Raw genomic sequence first — 21,526 nt, 5'->3', positions numbered from 1 at the left:
TAGCTAATTTTAATAATTGTTTTAGAGTTAAATCTCAAGAGTACAAAGCTATGGAAGTGTTCGGATTTATTTTACAGTTAAGGGGGGGGTAGTTTATTTTTCAAATGTCTTTGAAATCACAGACTGTCAGACTTTACTTACACAGCAAAACCCAAATGGGTAGGTGCCTTTTGAAGGGGTCCATATGGAAAAAGACTGTCTTAAATATACATAAGTTACAACAGTAAATATGTACTGCATGAATATGATACCTGAACAGTTAAAAAAAAAAGTAGGAAGAGAGGCAGTGCAATTTTGTTTTATTTGAACAACAGGGAAAGGGTTTGAGGAGGACTCAGACTGGGGTTCTTAAAAAGTTGCCTGCTTCATTTCATTTTTGGTAGGGATCATTAGTCAAATCTGCTGCACTGCTGCACATTCACTGCTCCTCCCCTGAGCTCTGCCAGCTGACACCCCCTAACGCTGTCTGATGTGATTCTCACTTTCCTTGTGCTGTCAGCTTTAGCTGTGTTTCTCACTGTTTAAGTCTGAGGGGTAGAAAGTAATTCCTGCTATTAGAAATAGGTTGTGAGCTTTGACTTGAGTCAGTAGTTGGAGAGGAGCAGAAGGATGACAATGAAGAGGGCTGGGCTGCTCTGCCACAGGCTTTCTGTACCTGTTTCCCAGCCATATGTGAGGATAATAGCTTTTCCTTAGCTTATTGCAGTGTTGTTAGGATAAAGACTTTGAAGGGATTAGGTCCTATAGTTGGAGGCTTTAAAAAGCACTTTGGATGGATAAAAGAAGATGCTGAAAGCAGCCTTGGAGGTCCTAATGTAAACTGTACCAAGTCAGAGTGGTGGCCTGGCATCCTCCTGGAATTTGCATCGTGCATCTCCCTTCCCTAGCCTGACAAAGTGAAAAAATTCTGCTATGTAGCTCACACATATGAACAAAAATGAACGTGTGTGTCAGATGGTTTCCCAAAATATTAGATACACAATCATCCTTAGTGTTCCTTCAGCCAGTGCTGAAATGCAAAACAGTAACACTGGATATCTCCAATTCTCTTTCAATTAAGAGTTGCAGCTTCCTTTAACTGTCAGTTCTAACTTTTGCAAGTTGCTTGCAAAACATCAAATCAAGATGACAAATCTCTTAGTCATGAATTTGACCTACCAGTTTCAGGCCCAACTAGAAAAACTGAGGATGTCTGAGTCAGCTGAGACCATTTTGCTGAATCACTCAGATAGTCCCTGAATGTTTCTTCCAAGGTGGCTGCATACACAGACCCTGCAGTGCTTTCAGTCTGTTGGGTTGCTCATGTGCTAACTGATCCAAATCTGGCTTGTGGGGAGTGGGGATGAAACTGATGTTATATAAAGGCTGACCTGGCTGCTGACGCTCTAAGCAAGTGGTGTAGTTGTCCTGAAGTAAGTGTACTCATCACTCTCCCAGAGTGTACTCCAGTGCTCTGATGTCACAGAGTGGTTTCATTTAAGAGTATTTGCTAGGGATTCATATCCTTTTTCACCAGCAATAATAGAATTTTGTTCCTCTTTCAGAATTAATTTGACTTCTTGGGAATGGAGGTTCTCAGCACCAGTGGTAATTGTTTTCCTTTTCCTAAAAAAAGTACACAAGTCTGATGGCTAGGGGCCTAGTGGTGGAGCTTTTATGTGGATTTTGCACTCTTTTGTAGCTCCCCAAAATCATTCCAGACCATGAAAAATTATACTTTAAAGTTGTGATGCTTCATGTATTTCAAAAGGAGGCTTCTCCAACATAGTGCTAATATTTTTGCATAAATTTCTTTGAATAACGCTTCTGAGAAATTATAAACTGATACGACATGGTACAGAGGCAATAATAGAAGAATTATGTAAATGCAGGAAGAATTATGTAAATGTAGGCTGGACTTCAATTCTAGGATTTTTGCACTATGATGCCACAGAGAATGTCTGTGCTTTCAAGTGATGCAGGCCTTCAGTTCCCTTCTTTCCCAGAAATCTTAGGTTCAAAACCAAACTCTTACTGGCTGCTCTGTGGGACTGGAGCCACATTAGCACACTGAGGTGCTGTCTTCTTCCCAGCCAGGATGCTTTCTACAGGGCTCACAAACTAGTAGGGCGGAGCCAGAAGCACTGGGACCCCTCTGTCCTGTTCTGTAGTGCCCTGGGAGGCCAGGAGGGGATGCAGGTATCTTGTGTGTTTGATATTGTGTGTTGCCTCATGACGGGAGAGGGCTCGTGCCTTGGTAACCTGCAAGGGCTGCTGCTGGCATTAAAGCCATGAGCTTCGGGGCTGCCTTTGTTGAGTCTGTCTGGGAGCTTGTGCTGTCCCTCTCTCTTTGGGTGAGTGTTCTTCTGCTTGGGGCAGCTCAGTGCTCTGACCCTTGAGGCCATGAGCGAGGCTGCTGCTCTAACTGTGTAAGGAGAGCACAGTTCCAGAGACAAAAGGTTTGGAAAGAGTAGCTCTGCACTGCAGGCAGCACCCAGCTCTGGTTACTCTGGAATTAGATTTTAGGTAATTAAATTAAGATGGGTATGTTAATTACAAGCTTGCTGTGCCTTAGCATAAAGATTGTCATCTCTCTTTGGTGGTTGCAGTAACTCCGGCTGGACGGTCAAGGCAGCTGTAAAAGCACCCGTTCTTCCCATCCTTTCCTCCCCTACACAGGGAGCAGAGAAGCCCCAGAAAATGCAGCTGAAACCAAATGAGATGGCAGCAAGAATGCAGGAAGAGAACAACCTTGAAAGTGTCTACTGTATGTCAAGTCATTTTAAGGACAGCTTGGGAGGTGCAAAACAAAGATGAGAATTACTAGGCAGGAAAGGTACATGGCAAAGCTCCAAACTGTGGAGTTCTCTCCTAGCTCTGACCAAGAACATCACTGCACTTATAAGATACACTTACAGCAAAACATGTGGCAGGGAAAAACTCTTCTCACATACTCCCCTTCTGCAGTCTCTGGGATTCTAACAGTGTGTAACTCAAGAGAGAAGCTCTCTTAATGTTTGTAGTAGTAATACAGTGTTTCCACAGAAAAAATTCTGCTTGTCTCGATTGGGAAAATGCCTATTTACTTCCTTAACTGCAAAGACATTTTACAGTTTCAATTTTGGCTCTGTTGTACCAGGATCTCCCTTTGAAGCTGTTGATGCTCCAGGGAGATCTTGTTTTGTGTTGTGTGAGTGTGATGTGCATTATAGTCAGATTTTTATCCTTTGTGACAACTCAGAATAAATCCTGTTGGGATGCTGGCCCATGGCCATTGATGGAGTGATTCCATTGCAGGTGGCAGCAGCATCTGTTTTTCTATGTTGTTAGTTGTGGCTGTGAGGTCCTCAAAGGATGAGCAAGCAGTGCATGGCTCAGTTTCTTTTCTTTCAGCTAAAGCTTGCTAATGACATTCTCACCCACAGTTAAAAAGTGAAGTGTAAGTTACAGCAGTGCTGCAGGTCTGCAAACAGCTGCCCCCTCTCTGGGAGCTTCTGAGGGCCAGTGTTATCCATAGGGATCTCAGCCCTCAGGCAATAGTGTCAAACTGAATTTTGCAGCTTAAGGTACCTTTGGGGAACTAACTTGAGTGCCCCCAGGCATTTTGACAGTGTATTAATGAGGCCATAATTCCAGCAGAATTAATCAGACCCCAGGATGTAGAAGGGAATGATTCACAGAGAAACACTGTGTTCTCTCAGTCTGTCACTGTGGGAAGGCATTGGTAATGCATGAGTGGGATTTGTGATATTTTTCAGTTCATATGCTTAGGGATTTCCTCTGCAGCTTCAGGAAGGGTTTTATTTCCCTGTGGGAATAAGTGAGAGGGGTCCCTTGAAAGAAGAGGTGAGGTTTCACAGGTTAAAGCATAGGTGTGAAGGATGAGTGGCTAAGGTTAAAGGACCCTGTTCAGGCTGGCAGGGTGATTTGTCTGTGCAAACTCATACTGTGAGACCGACCAGATCTGTTCTTGGATTTTCAGGACGCTTTCTTTTGTCCTTTGTTATAGAGCAAACTGGAGAAAGCCAGTGTTGAAGTTTAACGACTGTGCAGAAGATCAGGGCTCTGTTCACAGCATTGCTGCAAATACTCATCTAGGGTCTGTGGCAGATGCTTCAGCTGCTCTGGTGGGGCATTTGGTGACCACCAGTGGGGAGGTTCAGCATTGCTGAATGCCAGAGATGACTAACCCCATGCTGTGTGCAATTCTCACCCCCCACTTCCTCCTCCATGTCTTTCTCCTCTCCTTCTGTTTATCTTCACTTGGTTAAGTCCAAACACCAAGGAGCAGGGCAGTGCTTTACTCAGCACACTGAGAAGGAGGACAGGGTCATGGCCCTGGCTCTTACTGTGTTAACACAGAGTACCCAGAGCAGAATGTTTCCTTAGTGGGACATAAGCACTGCCCTGCTAGTCAGGTCTGTGATCCATTTGGCCATTGGCCTAATTTAGGGTAGATAATCTGAATTGTTTGCTGTTTAGAAAGGCAGCAAGGGAGGTGAAAGAGTTTGATAAAGTCCTATCAATAGTGTGAAAACTGATTGTGATATGGAATAGTAGGGTTGTGATCCAGGAATGGAAAACATGAGTTGAAACAATGGAAAAGTTCTTTGAAGAGATAGGTACTTTTTACTAGTTCCAGAGAAGGGGTAGTGAGCAAATATAGTTTCAGTCACTTACGTTCTCTGGTTTTGATCTAGGTCTGTTCCAGCTTCTACCCAAGGTCCCACCGGTGCTGCAGGGGCTGCAGGGCCTCCTCCTGCTACCAATGTGTCCAGCAACAAGCGGCTGCAGCAGACACAAGCCCAGGTGGACGAGGTAAGTGGCTCCAAGTGATCTGTTGTGCACCACAATGGTGCTGCTATGGTTGGTTTCCTCCCCAGGTTCCCACCTGCTCATCTGAAGGCCGTGGATCTGGGAAATGAGATTTATCAAAGGACAGCAGTTATGAGGAGGCAGACAGTATAAGAGGGATTCTGAATATAAACATCCCTGTACCAGTAACAGTTTGGCAGATTAAATGTGGGCATTGGTGCCAATTGAGGAATTCCTCCCAGTCAGTCTGGTTAGGAGGAAATATCATAGTGAAAGCAGCTCTTCTAGTGTGTTCCTGCACTCCTAAAGGTTAGATGCTAATTTCGCAGACTGTTTCACAGAGAAAGGCCATCAGCTTCTCATAGATCGATTAAAACCATCAGAATTAAGCAGCTGAGGGCTGTGTTCATTAGCAAGAGCTCTATTGATTAATCATCACAATTTATTCCCACACATGATGTCATAACAGCATCTTTAACAAATCCCCACTTCTTTTCTTGATCTTGGAGGACCATGTGCCTCTTCCAGCTTGGATCCTTAAAATCTTGTTGCACCTTGGCTGTAATGCCAGTGTCCATCTACCTGCTTTGGGAATGGGGGTAGTGAGCACACCACTGCTCATGGGTGCAGTCCCTGAGTACACCAGAAGGACAGTAGCAGCTGTAGCGTCCTTACACACCTGCTGTGTGCACTTGTGTGCTGGGTATTAAGGAAAGAATATTGTTTAACCCCTCCAAAGACTTAAGTAACTAATTGCTTACTGTCTATGGTGAAGTGTGCAGAGCTTGTGTGATTCTTAAATGCCAATTTGATAAAATACACATTAGAAAATATGTTCTTACATGCATAAAGGCCTCTATTTTCAAAAGCTTCAGGCGTGCTTTAAAGATAGTAGAGAAGACCTCAAAATATCCAACTCACATGAATTTCTTAAGATGAGTTAAATACACCTGTCAAAATGGGCTTTGTCTTTTTGAGAACCTTTTCTTTGCTGAAAATCTGGAACAGTGACTTTCTGGTCTTCCCCATTGTTGGTGCTTGGATGTGTTCACAACATCCTCTGGTTGCAGAAATGTCTAGACCACGTTCTCTCTTTATCTCTGATTTTCACTAACTAATCCTACTAACTGATCCCACTAACTTTACTGACATTAGTGGAGTATTTCTTCCAGTGGGGAAAGGAATGTTACATTTTAGCTTTTGTCTTGGGTCAGAATAATGAAATAACCTTCTTGTCCTGAACATCTTACATCATGGTGGTCCTGTAATTGTTTATGTGAGTGATAGCAAAAGTAACTGCCCCTAAAAGATGAAAACTAATTGCCTTTTATGATCTAAAAATGAGTGATGCCTGTCAGATACATAGGGCTCTTCAAGTAGATCAACAGAGACGGCATCAGTGAGGATAGTGAAGCCCTCCTTTGTGTTTAAGATACTCTGTATTCTGACACTTTTCACTCAGACACTTGAAAATCTGTCTTTTCGTGAAGATGATGACATAAGTTTGGCAGGAGCTCTTGCCCAATATGAGGGGACAATGAGTAGCTCTTGGATTTGAGGACTATGTGGGTGAAATTCAGGGTTCCTGGGGGTTTTGCCCCAGAGAGAGGCTGCAGTTGATACGGGTTTGGAGTTGATAGCACGTGGTCAGCAGGTCCTTTTTAACAGGGAAATCACAATTATAAGAATGGCCGAGGGAGGCAAACCGGCCCTTCCAGCACTGTGCGGTCACTGGGGTGACGCTGGTTTGCAATACCGAAGGATCCGGGCTGGGAGCATGGCTTTGACCTTTCTCCCAGACCTTTCCCGGCTGTTTTCCTTCCGTGCCGTGCGGGGAAGTCACCCGTAGGTGGCAGCAGAGCCACGGGCAGCGCCGCTCCCCAGCCCGGCTTCGCAGGAAGCCTTGGGTCTGCATGAAACCACTGATATTTTTAATGCTAGACTAATGCCCATATAGCATTTCAGGTATACCTCTGTTGGGTTTTCTCATCTGATTCCTCCAGACGTCGTAGAGCTTATTTTCTAAGGCCCAGGAAAACATTTGTTTATTTGACAAAAATGAAATCTCATCTGGAACAAGTGTTCACTGCAGCCAGGTTAGATTCAGCAAGTAGTTCTGGAGGGGAAAAAAACCATAAAAATTAAACTGCACGGGTAGGAAATAGTAGAGTATTTTTCTTCAGCATTTTCAAATAGTTTAAAATTTTCCCTACAAATCATTGTACCATGTTAAAACTCAACTAAATACTAGCTGAGAAATTAATACTGTTAAAAATTATTATTATTATTTTATATGAAGTTAAATGCTTGGAAGGTTCTGGGTTGGAAAAGCAAGTAAGACATTTGGATCGACCAAAACATTTCATTTTGGTTTAGGTTTGGTAGACAAGTGGAACAAATCTTTTGAGACCTTCTGCCAGTCCTTTTAAAGATTCTTTCACTACCAATTTCATCTCACTGTATTTGAATAATGTATCTTTTAAATCATTCTGGATTTTTGCAGGTAATAGTTAAATCTTATTAAATATGTATAACATGGAATTCCTTTTTAAAGAGTATGAGAATTTACAGACCATCAGTCTCATTCACTGCTAGAAAACTCGGACACAGCGTTACTGAGATTGTTATACTGTCTGACATTTGCGTTAGTGGTGAATGTCTACAGGATTTCCATTTAGTTATTGGCTTGCTGGAAGAGGATTTTCATCTTACCCAATGTATAAAATATATGTATGAACAGCCCTTACCTGTGGTGTACTGGCTGTGCAGTAAGGTGGCATGAACACTTGCTACTCTTCAGGCTGAATTTGCTCAGGTAAAACATTCTCCTCCTCCAGTTTCAAGCAGGACTTCAAATTATGGCTGAGAAGTCATCTTGCCCAAAAGATCTGCAGAATGAGAAAATTCTTTGGTGAAGAAATGTATACAGTTCCCTTTAGAGTGGCCTTTATCTAGCTAATTTCTCTAGTTCAAGTAAGGAAGATATTAAAAGTATAAGGAAAATAATGGCTTGTTCTTAGTGATGTCAATCAAATTGTGGTATAGAGATCTTCATCAGGTTTTTGTATCTATATAAAAGAAATCAAAAACTTTAATAAAACTAACTATGGTATTTCATGATGTCTCTTTATTTTCTACCTTTAAGGGCATCTGAGCACAGTGCAGCTGTGCTCACCTTGTTTTCACTGGGTGTGTTTCCATAGGCTGGGATTTTGAGGCACAGTCCAGGTAATGCCATCACACATCATAATGGCAAATGGCTGAATTTAGGATGATGTGTGATATTTCAGGGTGTGAACAGACAGGTGTCCTTCAGCTTTCCTGTGTGAGGAGTCTCACATGCGTCTGTGCCTTTGTAGGTGGTTGACATCATGAGAATGAATGTGGATAAGGTGCTGGAAAGAGACCAGAAGCTGTCGGAGCTTGACAACCGGGCAGATGCATTGCAAGCAGGTGCCTCACAGTTTGAGACCAGTGCAGCCAAACTGAAGAGGAAATACTGGTGGAAAAATTGCAAGGTAAGGAATATAAATTCTTGTTGAGAATCACTTCATGGCAGGAATTGCTTTCACTTGCATTTAGTGGGACTTTGCCTGCAGGATGGCACCTCTGAGTCATCTCTTCTTGTCAAGGCGAGAAAGAGGTGCCTTGACCTTGAGGCTCCATAGGTCAAGCAACTTTGATCTTTACCAGAACCCATAATTTGTGCAGTATGTAAAATGTAGATACGATTTTTGGTGCTTCACCAGTGCCTTCAAATAGGGATGGGAAGGCATTCCATGTCGATTCATGTAAGTTCTCTGTGTGAATTGCAAAACCTGGTCAGGTGCAGTGAACTCCAGCAATGGGAGAAAAGAAGCTTTTTTCTTGTGGGGATCATCAGCCTTTTGATTTTCCTTCAGGATGGTGAACTATAAAAAATACCCCAAACTGGATTCTACAAATTTCTGTGAGAAGGGAGGAAATTACAGTCTTTTATAAAGAGGGGCTGGTTAGGATAGAGCAGGACTTTCACTGACCAGCTGCCTTCTCTGCTGTCTTCAAAGTCTAATCCTTTCCCAAGAGCAGAGGGAATCTCACTCTACTTTGCTTTTTCAGACTTTCTCCAGTATTTGTGGATTTTGGACCCAGAAACTTAATTTCCTCCCACTCTTCTAAGACTCACGTCTTTGCTTCTTTCTACTCGTGCACTGCCAACATGAACACTATGCCAAAAGTTCAGCTTCATTTCCATTTCTCAATACCAACTTTCCTGCTGACTACTTATGTCCACCCAAAATAAAACCACCTGTTCCTAAGGGAGAATGCCACATATATCCCTCGCTAGCCTGTTGTCTGCTTTGTCTCTTCAACCCACAGTGCTATGAAATGTAAAGCAAGAAAAAATATTCTTGGTAAACCACGTGTACAAACACTCCAGAAATAAAAGCATCGAGGTTAGAAATTCAGCTGAGTAGGTCCTCTGGGCCTCTTTTATGCCTAGAAGTGCAGGCAGCAGGACTTTTGGGATCTACAAGTACAAATTTTGAGTTAGGTTCACCCATGTGACTGCAGTCATCAGAATGATCTGCACTACACTAGACCTTCAAACCTACCCTCATTCTCCTTTCCTCATTGTCCCTTCCTGCTTTATCCTGAGAAACAATCTCCCCGTCCTTCCTCTGGCTCCCAATCTCTGGAAAGAGAGGTTAGAAATTTAAAAAAAAATCTCCTGCAAGCCAATGGTTGGCTCTGTCCTCCAGACACATGTTAGGAGGAATGAAGGCCTTGATTTGACATGCCCATGTTTGTTGTTTTTCAGTCTCACTGCTCACTGGGGTAATAATGGCAACTGGACTGCAGCATCCCTGGAGGGCTTGTTAGCTTTCAGTGAGTCTCAAGTGGGGGCTCTGAGCCACACAGCTCAGTGCTGCTGTGATCTGTGCACAGCTGCCTCTGCTCTACCTGTTCCTGGGGGAGCAGACTCCTGCTTTGCAATGAGCTATTTCCAGGAGAACGTGCTGGAAACTGTTCTGGTTAGCATGGGCTTCTTCTCCCAACAGCACAAGCATACAAAGCAGCACAAATAGCTGCTGGGCTTTAGACATCTCCAGCTGCCTCTTCACTGACTTCAGGAACATGGAGAAAAGGGATCAAGTGACTCTGGTATAAAGTGGTACATGGCCATGTGTGACCCCAGCCACTGGAGTTGTTTTACTTTGGAAATTAACTTTTTCTTTATTGCTAGAAATGGTTGAGGTTGGTCACTGCATCTTTAGCTGATGGGCAAGAACTGGCTAGCTTTGACAAGAGGCTATGTCCATTGTTGGTGGTCAGCTGGTTTTAAAATTGACACTAAATTTGGGGCCTTAACAAGTCTGTTGCAGTGAATCTTTACAAGAGTTAAAAGTATGAGGAATGAGTCACAAAGTAAAAGCAAAAAAATTGAGGGGTTAATGTCTTTCATGTGAAAACCTGACTTTCTCTTTTTCTTTCTTATAACTTTCTTTTTATAGATGATGATCATCCTTGGTGTAGTATGCGCAGTCATTCTCATTATAATTATAAGTGAGTAATTCGTTTTCTCTTTTATCTATGATCTCAATAGCTTGTGACTTAAGAATGGCTGCTATATTAAAAACCAAAACAACAAAAAATGGATATAAAATATTTAAACTGATTAATTTGTGAAATTTCCCTTCTAGTGTTATGCTTTTATAGTGAGAATTACTGCAAACTCCCTGGACACATATTGGCAGAATTTGTTGACATTTAATGGTTTTTTACATTAGCATGTTACATAACTTTCCCTAGGATTAAAAACTCTCCCTTTTTATGTTTAAAATAAATGTTTATGCAGTCTCAGAGATCTTCCTTTCATTATGATGAGTGCCACAGTACTGGTGTTTTCTACTAAGAACAGTAATTCTTGAAATACCTCATGCCTATAAAAAGAGGGCGAAGGCACACAGGCAAACAGGCATCTGATGAATTTTTAAAAGCATGTAGGTGCCTAGTTTCTACCATATCAGCTAGAATTTGAGATGTCAGTGTTTCTGAAGATCCTTTGGCATCTCGAATGCGCAAATGTTGTTAAAAGATGGCCCAAAGTCTCACTGATTTCTTTTCTCAAAAGATCATCTCATTCCACGCAGTTGTTGTAGGAAAGTTAGCTATGAATGAATAATAGCAGTCGTGCTGCTTGGGACTCAGGGATCTTGTAATGACAGGAATTGAACGTTTCATTTATGTAACCCTATGTTAGCAACAGCTGTTATGTGACATAACTGTAATATGGCATTAACTCCTAAAAGGGAGATTTCTTCAGATGGGCAATCCAGGTAGAAACCCAGAAGAGATTCACCAGAAGGCTAGACCGTGGATGTGAGTTAATTCCCAGCTCTCAAATTACATGCCTCGTATAAGCATGTTTCCACTTTCCTCTGTTGCTCCTGTAAAGGAGGCTTACAGGATCACCTGTAAAAATGACTAAATGGAATGAGATACATGTGACAGTTTATTAGCCTTATGAACGATGGCACCAGAGTGACCCAGAATAATTCCAGGGTTTCGTAACACTGATACGGCAAGAATGGGAAATGGTTAGATATTAATTAACTATATTAACTGGGTACTCAAGGCAACTGGCTTCAAGAGAAAGACTGGCCCTTCTTCTGCAGCAACCAGACAAAAGATGATGTGCAGCTGTTGAACTAATTGCTGTGTATATACGCCTCATTGAGCATTATGTGATCTTAACAAGAAAGTAAAAAGTGGTCAAGATAGTTTGTAACTCCTCCATAGAAGTTAAGGCTGAACCATATAAAAGAAAGAACATTGTTTCACTCCTGGTTTAAAGTGTTGAATGCCTGTCCTGGTTAGTTTAAAAAAAAAAGACACTGCAGGTTTGACATGGGTTAGGTTGAGTTTAGGGTATTTAATCACAAACTTGAGTGCCATATTGTTCAACCCAGGTCGGGGCTCACCATAGTGAGATCTAGTACCAGGTCAGTGAGATTTAAGTGCACCTGTTGTTCAAATTATTTTTTCAGGCTATCTGATTCTTCTGTAGTAAGTGCCTAAAGGTTGCAGCTTCAGGAAAGACCCTGTGTATTTATCTCAATGCTGTATTTATTTACAGTAGCTCTCAAGTATATGTTTAAATCCTATAGACATCAAGCATCCAAGTGCTGTTAGACACAAGGCCTGCATGACTTTTCCAGTCCGGGATTTGAATGGGAACAAGATGATACCCTCCATGAGGGGTGGCTATAGATGCAGATAAGCTGAGCCACTCCTCACAAGCTACCGTGGGTGGTGAAATGGCCCAAGCTGCCTGCTGGAGGAAGCAATACAACACATGGCTTTGCAGGTGTTGCTGGAGCTGGGGAAAGCAGATAACATCACTGTCAGTCCTTGCCCTTTCTCTCATTTGAGCCACAGTCTCCCCTGCTTTCTACTCCAGTTTCCCCTCCAAATTCCATTTGACACAGGAGGACCATCCCCATGTCTGCTAGAAAAGAATACTGTGTGCAAGACATGTCATGCTCCTTCAGCTAAGATGTGCTGAAGATGTTTGCAATTCTCTGACGTCACACGCTTCTGTAAGATAAAGCACAACAGTAACTCTGTAATAACTGTTGGTTTTTGTCATTTTTTAATCTTTCTTTCCTTCTGCTTCATTTCCCAGTTTATTTCTCCACTTGAAAAAGCAAAGAAGGAAGACTTGGCACAACTTTGTTCATATCAACCGACGATATCAGTGTTCCTTTGTTGAACTCCGCTTTTTAATTCCCGATGTCTTGGGATTTTTGCTTGTAATAACCCATAAGCATTCAGTGTGGTGTATTTTGGAATTCTGTTGTTTCCACAAGAAACCGTACCAGCTAAATACTGCCAAGTAGTTCCATACACTGTCTAATCACTGTGTCTTAAAATGTGTATGCACTGACCTTCAGAAACTGTAGTATATGAAAAGCATCCTAAAACATCTCAGAGAATGCAGCTGTGGGGAAGCTCCTGTTTAAAGGGACACTGTCAGGTGGATTGGACTCAAATCGAAGGTTGCAGCAAACATTAGGACCAAAATTCTCAATGTGAGCTCCTAAAGTTGGATGGCAAAATCCATTGTCAGATGTGTCTCTTACTCCCATTGAAGGAAGAGAGTGATACCTACAAGTATTTATGTAAGATATCACATTTCAATTTAGCCAACCAAACACAGATTTTTTTTGAGATTAGATGTAGAATCCAAGTCTAAAAACATTGTCTACAGAAAATAAATAAGACTGGTTTATCATCTTTTATGGATTTAATTTTTTCCTTATGGAAAACACCTAATGGTGTTTGGAACAACCAAGATGGCCTCAATACAAAAGCCAGAAAGAAAAAAAGCTGTATGACAACCAAAAAGCATTAGCTAGCACAGTCCTGAAAAAGCCAGGTGAAATGCAGAAGTGGTAATACAGGCATCACAAATTACTCAGAAACAGTCTCTTGCTAAAACCTCAAGGCACTGTTTGTCACATTTCACGGGACATCTCTTGAATACTAATCCACAATAGTTAGGCCCGAACTTAAAGCACATGAGCAGCGCTGGTGCTGTCTGCGGCTTTCCAGCTCTGTTGTAGGAAGCTGCCTCTGCACCAGTTTGCAGAAATGGTCCCTGCTGTGAGGATCGTTCAAAAATCAGGAAGAAAGTAGGGGGGAACAGTGGAGAGAGGCTGAGAAAGGGAAGGGTGCCTAGCAAAGCTTTCCTGAAGAAGAGGAAGGAAGAGAAACACTGTTAAAAGCAATGGTGTTAAAAAGCTTTAAAAAATATATTTTAATTTGTGCATGTGGCTAGTTCATAAACTGAAGTGTCATCTTTATAAAGTGCTCAGCTGAGATACCTATTATACTCAATTAATTTAGACTAACATTTGATGTAATTAAAAGAAATTATATATTGTGGCTTGAGAGAAAGTTCTTGTATGGTCTTGTGAATTTCTTGTTTCTTTCTTTTTAAAGCAGTGAATAGTTTAATCATCCTTAACCAAACTAAAAATGAATTAATCACATTTTGAACCAGGAAATTCAGAAAAGGGTCTTTTTAGGATAACTCCTTCAGAATTTCTAAAAAGAATTCATAGAATTTAAAAAATAATAATTTGGTGGGTTGGGGTTTTTTGTCTGCAATTTAATTAGGGAATAGAAACAGTGGTAATAGTAGTGTAAATATTCCCACTGTGGAGTATCTCTCTTGACATGGTTTTAGATTAAAAAAATGGATACCCTGACCAGTTTGTTGCTGTGAATCTATATATAAATTGTGCTGAAGTAGAATTTTGCAGAGAGAATAAGTAATGATCAATTGAAAGGTTCCAGTTACATTCTCCCTAAATATTTATTACTTTATAGTCATGCGTACTGCTTCATATCACTAAGTCATAAGTGGCTCCAGTCTTAATGAAGCTGAATATTCAAAGTTACTAATTTGATCCTGGACTCCCTGGTATGCCCTGTTCACTTCAGTCCTTCATAAGAGTGAGAACATAAACAATTCTGAAATCCTCATGGGTCAGACAAAAATCATAGGGATGATGAAAGGCCTGACTCCATGAGGTGACACACCTGAGTGCTAAGTATAATTGAGCTTTCACTGGTAGAGGAACAAGCCATCCAACTTCAGGACCCTTATAAACTGCTAAGATAACTGGATAGCTGATATGAAGGAATTATCTCCTAAGAGAGACCCTGCCACCCACACCCATGTTGAGCGTGGTGTCCTCACAGAGCTTCTCGACTGAAAAGACTGATGAGATGAAGATAGCTTTCGCTGGAGGTGGTGCAATCAGTAAGGTGATATGCTGATACTGAGCCTTAATGTAGATGTTCCTTCTCCTCTGAGAGGCTGAACTGAGTACTCAGCTGATACGACTGCAAATACACATTAAGTCATTTGAATCCTCTAGCTACAGCCATGCAAAGCTCCCAAATGAAACTGTAGTGAAAGTGCTGTGAGGATGCAAAGCTTACATCCTCCCAGCTAATGTAGTTCAAGCAAGTTAATAATCAAAGTGGGACCTTTAGGTGAGAGTGGAGAATAGAAATTGCTCTTTGTGGAATGTAGACCCACTCTCTCTCAAAACTGTAACTAACAGGGGTGACTGCTAAATGTTAGTGAGGCTTTGCAAGGAAGAGTTAAGAAATCTACCTTCTAGTGGGTTGTAGAATGTTTGTGAAGAGACTATCTCCTCCTGTGTGGTAATGAAATATGATAAATTAATATGTTTAACTTTTCAAAGTTGTTTGCCCACAGCGTGCTTGTGAATGCTGAATGTTTGCTACTGCTTGTGCCATGGTGGTTGGTTGTAAGTGGTAAGATAAATCATGTAACCTTTCTAATTCAGCCCAGGAAGCATGAACAAGTGTGTCTTTCCCTGATGCACAGACCCAGAGCTCAACTGCTCTTGCAGAGGGTTAAATCTTCAGCAAGGAGAGTATGGTAATATCAAACTGTTCAGGGTCAGAGATTGTGCAACAGCATCACATATGTGCAGACTGGTGCAGAGGACAATCTGTATAGACACAGTTGGAGATCTTGCTTGTGTTGAAGCCAGGATTGATTGCATTCAACTCGCTGCTTCTACATTTTAAATGTCTGGGCAGTTACAACTGCCTGCCTGTAAATTTTCCATGAAGAGGTTAAGCCATTCTTGTTCAGTCACCACTGATTAGAATTTCAGCTCCTGCTTTGCACCACTGACTACTGCCTAGGCTCTTCCCTTGGGCTGGTAAAACATCACAAAAGGGCTTCCCTTTAGTGACTCCATAGCAAACCCTCAGGGGACTCCAAGGCCATTGCTTTCTGACTGCCACCTTGGGGACCAAACTGAAGACTCTTCTGGCTGGAAACAATGCTTTTGGTAGCTTTATCCAGAATTAGACATTGTTTGAGACCTGCATATTCCAGCCTTTTAAGAAGCTCTTCCTCTGCTTTCTGGACCACAGCTGTACTTCTCAGAGGCTGTACAGCAGGAGATGCCCTTCACACAGAGCATAGCTGAAAGGAAGTGGTTAACAGCTGGTCAGTGCCTGTACCATGGCTGCTGCTTGGCTTGTCAATGATCATACATCAGCTTCTGAAATTGAACAAGTGTTATTTGCACCCACTATCAACAGGCTAGTGAGGTCCTGCTTGGGCATTACACTTCCTCTCAAATTTAGCTCACGTTGCAGTAACACAGATGTGGCTTTAAACCTGAAAACATTGTTGCATATAACTTGGCAGGAAAACTTAGTGTGGAAGCCCTAACGACACACTTGATTTTCAGTCGACAACATTATGTAACAGCACAGTCAATCCAACATAGTCAAACCTAATCCAATACTATTAGAAGGAGGATGGAAGAATTTGATAAAGATTCTGAATGTAACATAGAGTCTGTAAGACAAGGAGTGATTTAGAAATGTAGTCAGTTGGATTTTTAAAGCTGGCACTTTCATTTTGTTGGAACCTGCATGATGTTAGCCCTGGGAACAGTTCAGGCAAGTAAAATATTTGGCTTTTTCCTTTTTATATAGTGATCTGCAATAAGTGATTTAAACACTCTCAGTGATGGAAGAGCAGGACATTATTGTCTGTGAAAGGATTGAATTAGAACAGCCTAAATCTGTTACGCTTTTGTCTGAGTAGCAAGACCTTTTAAAATTCTACTGTTTCTCTGTCACTACTCCTCTGACAGGGCTTCACCTAACTTTAATTTTATGAGCAGCTGGACTACTTCTTGTCTGAATACAATGGATTTTAGCTCTTAAGAGCAAGTTATTGACTTGGCATCGGTATTAGAACATACCTGCAAAATGGTGATGTCTGCTTCTCAGAAGTGCAACTACCATGAGAGACTCAAACTTCAGGAACTTTTAGAAGCTCGATGTTACTCAGCTCTTTGATGCTTTTACAGAGTGAATTTTCTCTATTCCATGGGAGATTATTCACACAGTGGGAATATGTATGATCTATTATTTTTTTTATGAGAGCACCTTGATTGCATGTTGGTGAGAGACCTTCACAAATAACCTAAAGAGCACTTGGGTATGATCCAGGATTTAGATCTCGACCCTGCTTCTCCTGTCCTTTAAACAGGGAAGAGGGCTGAACCAGCAGCCATGTAAGGCACTGGGGTCCCTCCCAATGTACACAGTGAGTATGAGAAAGGTCTCAAAGTCTCTATGATCTGGATTTGCATCCTGACCTGAACTTTAGATCTCTAACAGATCATAACCTTTGGGCCCTCTATGTAGTCAAAAGACTGAGATGCTCTTCCAGCCAGTTCTTCCTCACCTCATTTAGGTCCCTGTTGCTAGACAAGATATATTTGAGCCAGAGAAAGCAAAAGCACCCTCAAATTAGCTTCTTTAAAAGCAAAATTTAAAAGGCTGAAGAAAGTAGTTTGAAAAAAATGAATTGTAGCTAGAGAAATTACTGCCTGATGGTTTCTCAAATGGTAACATTATTGTCAGGAGGGATACTAGATTGGGATGTATGAAACAACCAAACCTCACACCAGTTGTTCTTTCTCCTTCTGGTCTCCTTCAGAAATACTTCTCTATTCCACTTTAAGAAAGGATTTTGTTTTCCTCTTCAGGTAATTTCCCTTCCTTAGTTCATTAATGTATGTCTCAATTGATGTGCTCAGTAGTTTTCTTCTCCATTGAGAACTGTAAGACTCTCTGCCTTAAAACATGCATAAAAAGAGATCTCAGCCACCCAAGGAGTTTACCTGCCTTCCTGGTGCACTGACATTTAAAAGCTACATCTTAGAATAAAGCAGAAAAACTGTGGCAGTCTGGTTACATGCAGTTTTGGTGGAGAAAACACTTGATTATTCAACAATGAGTCATTCCTGCAGTAACCTCATTCTGTCATGACTGTATCACATCTGCTAACTCTCCAAAGAAAAAACCATAACCTGCACTGGTTTCAAACATGAATACAGCCTCATGGTTTGCACGTAACACTCTATTCAACCAAAGAAGCCATGTGCTATAAGTTTAAAAGGGCAAAGTACTTGTTCTCAAAGAGAAAATATCATAGAGAACAGCAAAGACAATTATGAAAAAACCTTCTCCATTCTTTAGCTCTTCTCACAGTGTCTGGCTTATCCATTATTCTTCAAGTCTCTTTCTGTTCTCTTAGAAAGCCTTTGTGGTGTTAGAGGTAGTGTATTTGGAACATGGTATATTGGGGCTAGCGTCCTTCTGCCCTCTTGGTTGACTCCCTGCCTCTTGCCATAGTGTTACTGTTGCCCTCAGCCAGAGTTCAGGCAGGCCTTGGGTGAAGCAGAACCTCCTCCCCATAATGCCCAGCTCTCCTCAAATCAGTCTCCACTCTCGCAGGTGGTCGAGAACACCTGAGGCAGAATATGGGTCTTGGGTCTTAATTTGGTTCAAAATTATGTGATACAAAAGAAGGCTAAACAACAGCATTTTTGCTATACGACTTTAAATTGTAACACTGGAATTTGAATTAAATTTATTTAACAGTTCTTGTAACAGTAATTTCATTAGTTTTGTTGGAAAGAGGAAACAGCAAATAAGGATATTGTGCTAATTACAATATAGTAAATTGGGAAATGGTCCAAGTGAAATATCACTAACATTTAGTAACCTCCTTTTTATAAGTGGCTCTACCTAAGAGCACCTCTTTTATATGAAAATTAAGCAGTGCTTGTCTATTAAATTCAAATACTTTAAATGAACTACGACAGATGGTAGAGTTTTTTCCTGGACAATGCGGGAGATATATGCAGGAAGGCTGGTGTAGCATTTTTTGCAGAGAGCACCATTTGGGGTATTCTATGCCAAGACATGGGGCTGCTGCCAGCTGCAGAAGTGGTCAAGGACTTAAGTCAAATCAGGACTGGTGCAGTAAAGATAAAGACTGAACGTCCTCTTTGTCCTAGAGCAGTTTGGTCTCAGTAATGGAATCTTCATGATGCAACATAATTATTTGGGTTACCCTTGATCCACTCCGGTACCTGTGCTTCTCCACCTATAAATGGTCTAAGGTGAGGATGGAAAATCCCTCTGCTGAATCCATTACATTCCTGTCATATATATATATATGAACACATGGTGATGGCCTGAGCTTTTTGTAATGAAAAGTTTAAAAGAATTAAATCAGTTTCTCCCCCTGATACATTGCAGGTTTGTTTGAAGTAAAACTAAATAATGGCAGCTGCAATTATTTTCTTTGTAAGATCAAGGATTGAGGTAGTGCATATAATGGACCTACAAACTCATAGATGCACAATGCATAATTTTTTTCAGAAGTTTGGCTATTAATATTTATATTAATATTTATATATTTATTTCTAGTATTGATCTGAAAGTTTGCTAAAATTTCTATATTAATGAAAGTAGTCTTGGCTGGAACCAAAAATTCAGTGATCAGCATGACTACCATGCCACAAGCTACCAAATAATGCAAGTTCAACCCTTCATGAAACCCAAAGGGAAAAAATATTTTGAATAAAAGTAGAAATGTATGGTAAAGACTATGGGTATAAAGTTTAACCATTACTTATTTAAGTATTATTTAAGCAATTGCCAGCTATAAAAACAGTCAAATAATATAATTATAAAATAATAATTACAAAATAATTATGAAATAATTAGCTTTCACAGCCTAACTATAGATGAAATAATATTTTTTCTCATTAGAAAAGCTAGCTTCAATCTATGTTCCATCTACTTTTTCCCCAGACAATAAAATGCTAATGTTGCTATGACACACTCACAGGTCTGCACAATAAAATGTTACAGATAGCACACTACTTGTCATGAAAATGTCTTGTAAATGAAATGTCCTCCCTCCCCCAGCCATAAACCTGGTAAAATATTACTCACATTAGGTTTATCAGCATCACTGAAAGATTAGAAATTAGTACCTCCTACTCAAGAGTGGGACTTAAAAACATGCTTTGTCTGTTGCAAAAATACATTCTGAGGGGGAAGCACCAACTGTGTAGAGGTTAAATTTTTATTTGACAACTCCTGTTCTTTCTTCCTTCCCCTTTCCAAAGGAAGTGCTTATATATGTAGACAGGCATTTGCCATTTAGGCGAGATGTTCTCCTTCCAAGTATGAAAGAGATGAAACATAGCCAGTATCTACTGTGAGCAAACCTTTAGTTTGTTTTGCAAAATAAAAAGTTCTCTAAGTGGCAATAGATGAACTCTTATTATAAACTTGTTATGCTCATTGCAGGAAATGAGTTCATAGCCAGCTAATTAGTATTTTCCTTAATGACTTATGCTTGAGTCTTAACACAGAAGAGCAGCCTCTGGAGGTGTTTATGTAATCAATTCAGCACTGTAGTATCTCACACTCGCCAGCCTGGAGTGAGGAGCAAGGCGTGCCCTGTTCTGGAAGTGACTTCAACGTGTGCCTAAGCATATAGTGAATTTCTATTTTCTGTTTAACACAACAAAACCCCCTCATTTGTCCTTGCTAAATCCAGGCCTGATATGTTCTAATTCAGAAGAGGAAAAACCTTTCATCTGGATGAGAAAAAAATTAGGGAGAAAAGGACCCCTGGGCTTTCCTGGTCTGATGTCCTGCTCGAAGTAGGGCTGCCTTTGAGGTTGGATCAGGTTGTACAGGTATCGTCTTGATGAGTTCTGAAAATCTCCAAGGCCCGTGACTCCACAACAAATTCTGTCATTGGGTATGTTCAATGCCCTACCAAGGCTGATAAAAGTGCAGGAAACACCTTTGTAAATGCATGTGGTTTGTGTTTTTTGCCTTTTTTTTTTGGTTGCACATTTATCTGATTAGAATAAAATTCAGATCTAGTGGAAGTAAGTGCAAGCCCCCTTTTTTCAAAGAACTTCCACTGACATCAAGAAATTTTTTCTTGTTGCCATTGGTCTAAGCCAGACGTGATCATGCTGAGGATATCAATGCATTCTCTCTCCTCTGAGTGTGTGAAGCCTACTTCTCTGACCGTGAAACTGGGAATAGGCATAGAATCAGGTCCAGAACATCTGGTGAAGTGTTGTTCTGTACTGTCTGAGGTCAGTGACACAATCCTGAGTGGCTATTCAGTTACTAGACTGGCACCAAAGAAAGAAGAGGATTTACTGAGATTACTCTTTCTCCTCACAAGTCACCTTGGCAATACCACACCTGTTTCAAATGCTGATGGAATGGCAGTGCAAAATAAAAACCTTTCTTCTACCTCTTTCCCTGTAATTCTTCAAGCTTTACTTCCTGTAATAGGAATAATCAGAAATAAGTTTTCAGTTGCCCTGTTAAAAACCCAAACCCCAGACCAAATGTCTAACTGCATTCTTTTAAGGGCCACACAGTGGTGTTAAGCTACGTAGTAATACACTCAGAAAGGACCTGAAAGTCTGTGCTGAGAACAGCATCTCTCACCTCATAGACTCAGCTGTACTGAGCAAGGAGTTGTGATTTGTGCCTCTACAGAAAACAATCCATTTGCACCTTATTGGAACTATCTGGAGAGGAAAAATAATGCTGTGGAGACCAGGACATTTCTTAAAGTGCTTTACCTGGAGGTCAGTGGAATTTCATTTATAAATGATAGAATGCATGCATTTTGATGCTGAAATTGTGATGACTTACAAAGTTTGATATTACTGTACTTTTTTGTGAACAGTGATTTTTTTGAAGTGGTGAACATATTTTCCAAGAATATCGTAGACATTTGTAACATGTATGTTTGTGCCAATAAATCTTGTTT

General features: G+C 40.9%; 2 protein-coding genes across 11 annotated transcripts in view; one reads left to right on the top strand and one right to left on the bottom strand.

Moving 5' to 3' along the window:
- The window catches only part of LOC138114562 (vesicle-associated membrane protein 2-like), a 43,846-nt gene extending 30,109 nt beyond the window's left edge, over window positions 1-13,737 (top strand). The window contains exons 2-7 of one of the 3 annotated variants that reach the window (XM_069024139.1): window positions 2,659-2,815; window positions 4,680-4,797; window positions 8,154-8,312; window positions 10,290-10,341; window positions 11,088-11,157; window positions 12,464-13,737. In XM_069024139.1, the coding sequence (XP_068880240.1) occupies window positions 2,793-2,815; window positions 4,680-4,797; window positions 8,154-8,312; window positions 10,290-10,341; window positions 11,088-11,157; window positions 12,464-12,677 (636 nt within the window). In that variant the 5' untranslated portion in view covers window positions 2,659-2,792 and the 3' untranslated portion in view covers window positions 12,678-13,737. The remainder of the gene's footprint in view (window positions 1-2,658; window positions 2,816-4,679; window positions 4,798-8,153; window positions 8,313-10,289; window positions 10,342-11,087; window positions 11,158-12,463) is intronic. The other 2 variants (XM_069024140.1, XM_069024141.1) reach the window with 2 other exon arrangements.
- The window catches only part of C9H17orf50 (chromosome 9 C17orf50 homolog), a 73,866-nt gene that overhangs the window by 37,849 nt on the left and 14,491 nt on the right, over window positions 1-21,526 (bottom strand). For 6 of the 8 annotated variants that reach the window (XM_069024148.1, XM_069024142.1, XM_069024150.1 and 3 more), the window contains exon 1: window positions 4,660-4,737. The gene's annotated coding sequence lies outside the window, so the exon portion shown is untranslated. Of the gene's footprint in view, window positions 1-4,659; window positions 4,894-6,765; window positions 6,911-7,541; window positions 7,683-21,526 lie in introns of those variants that run through there. The other 2 variants (XR_011152672.1, XM_069024144.1) reach the window with 2 other exon arrangements.

This window comes from Aphelocoma coerulescens, chromosome 9 (assembly GCF_041296385.1).
Source record: "Aphelocoma coerulescens isolate FSJ_1873_10779 chromosome 9, UR_Acoe_1.0, whole genome shotgun sequence".
Taxonomy (NCBI): domain Eukaryota; kingdom Metazoa; phylum Chordata; class Aves; order Passeriformes; family Corvidae; genus Aphelocoma; species Aphelocoma coerulescens.
This window is presented reverse-complemented; position numbering and strand designations above follow the sequence as displayed.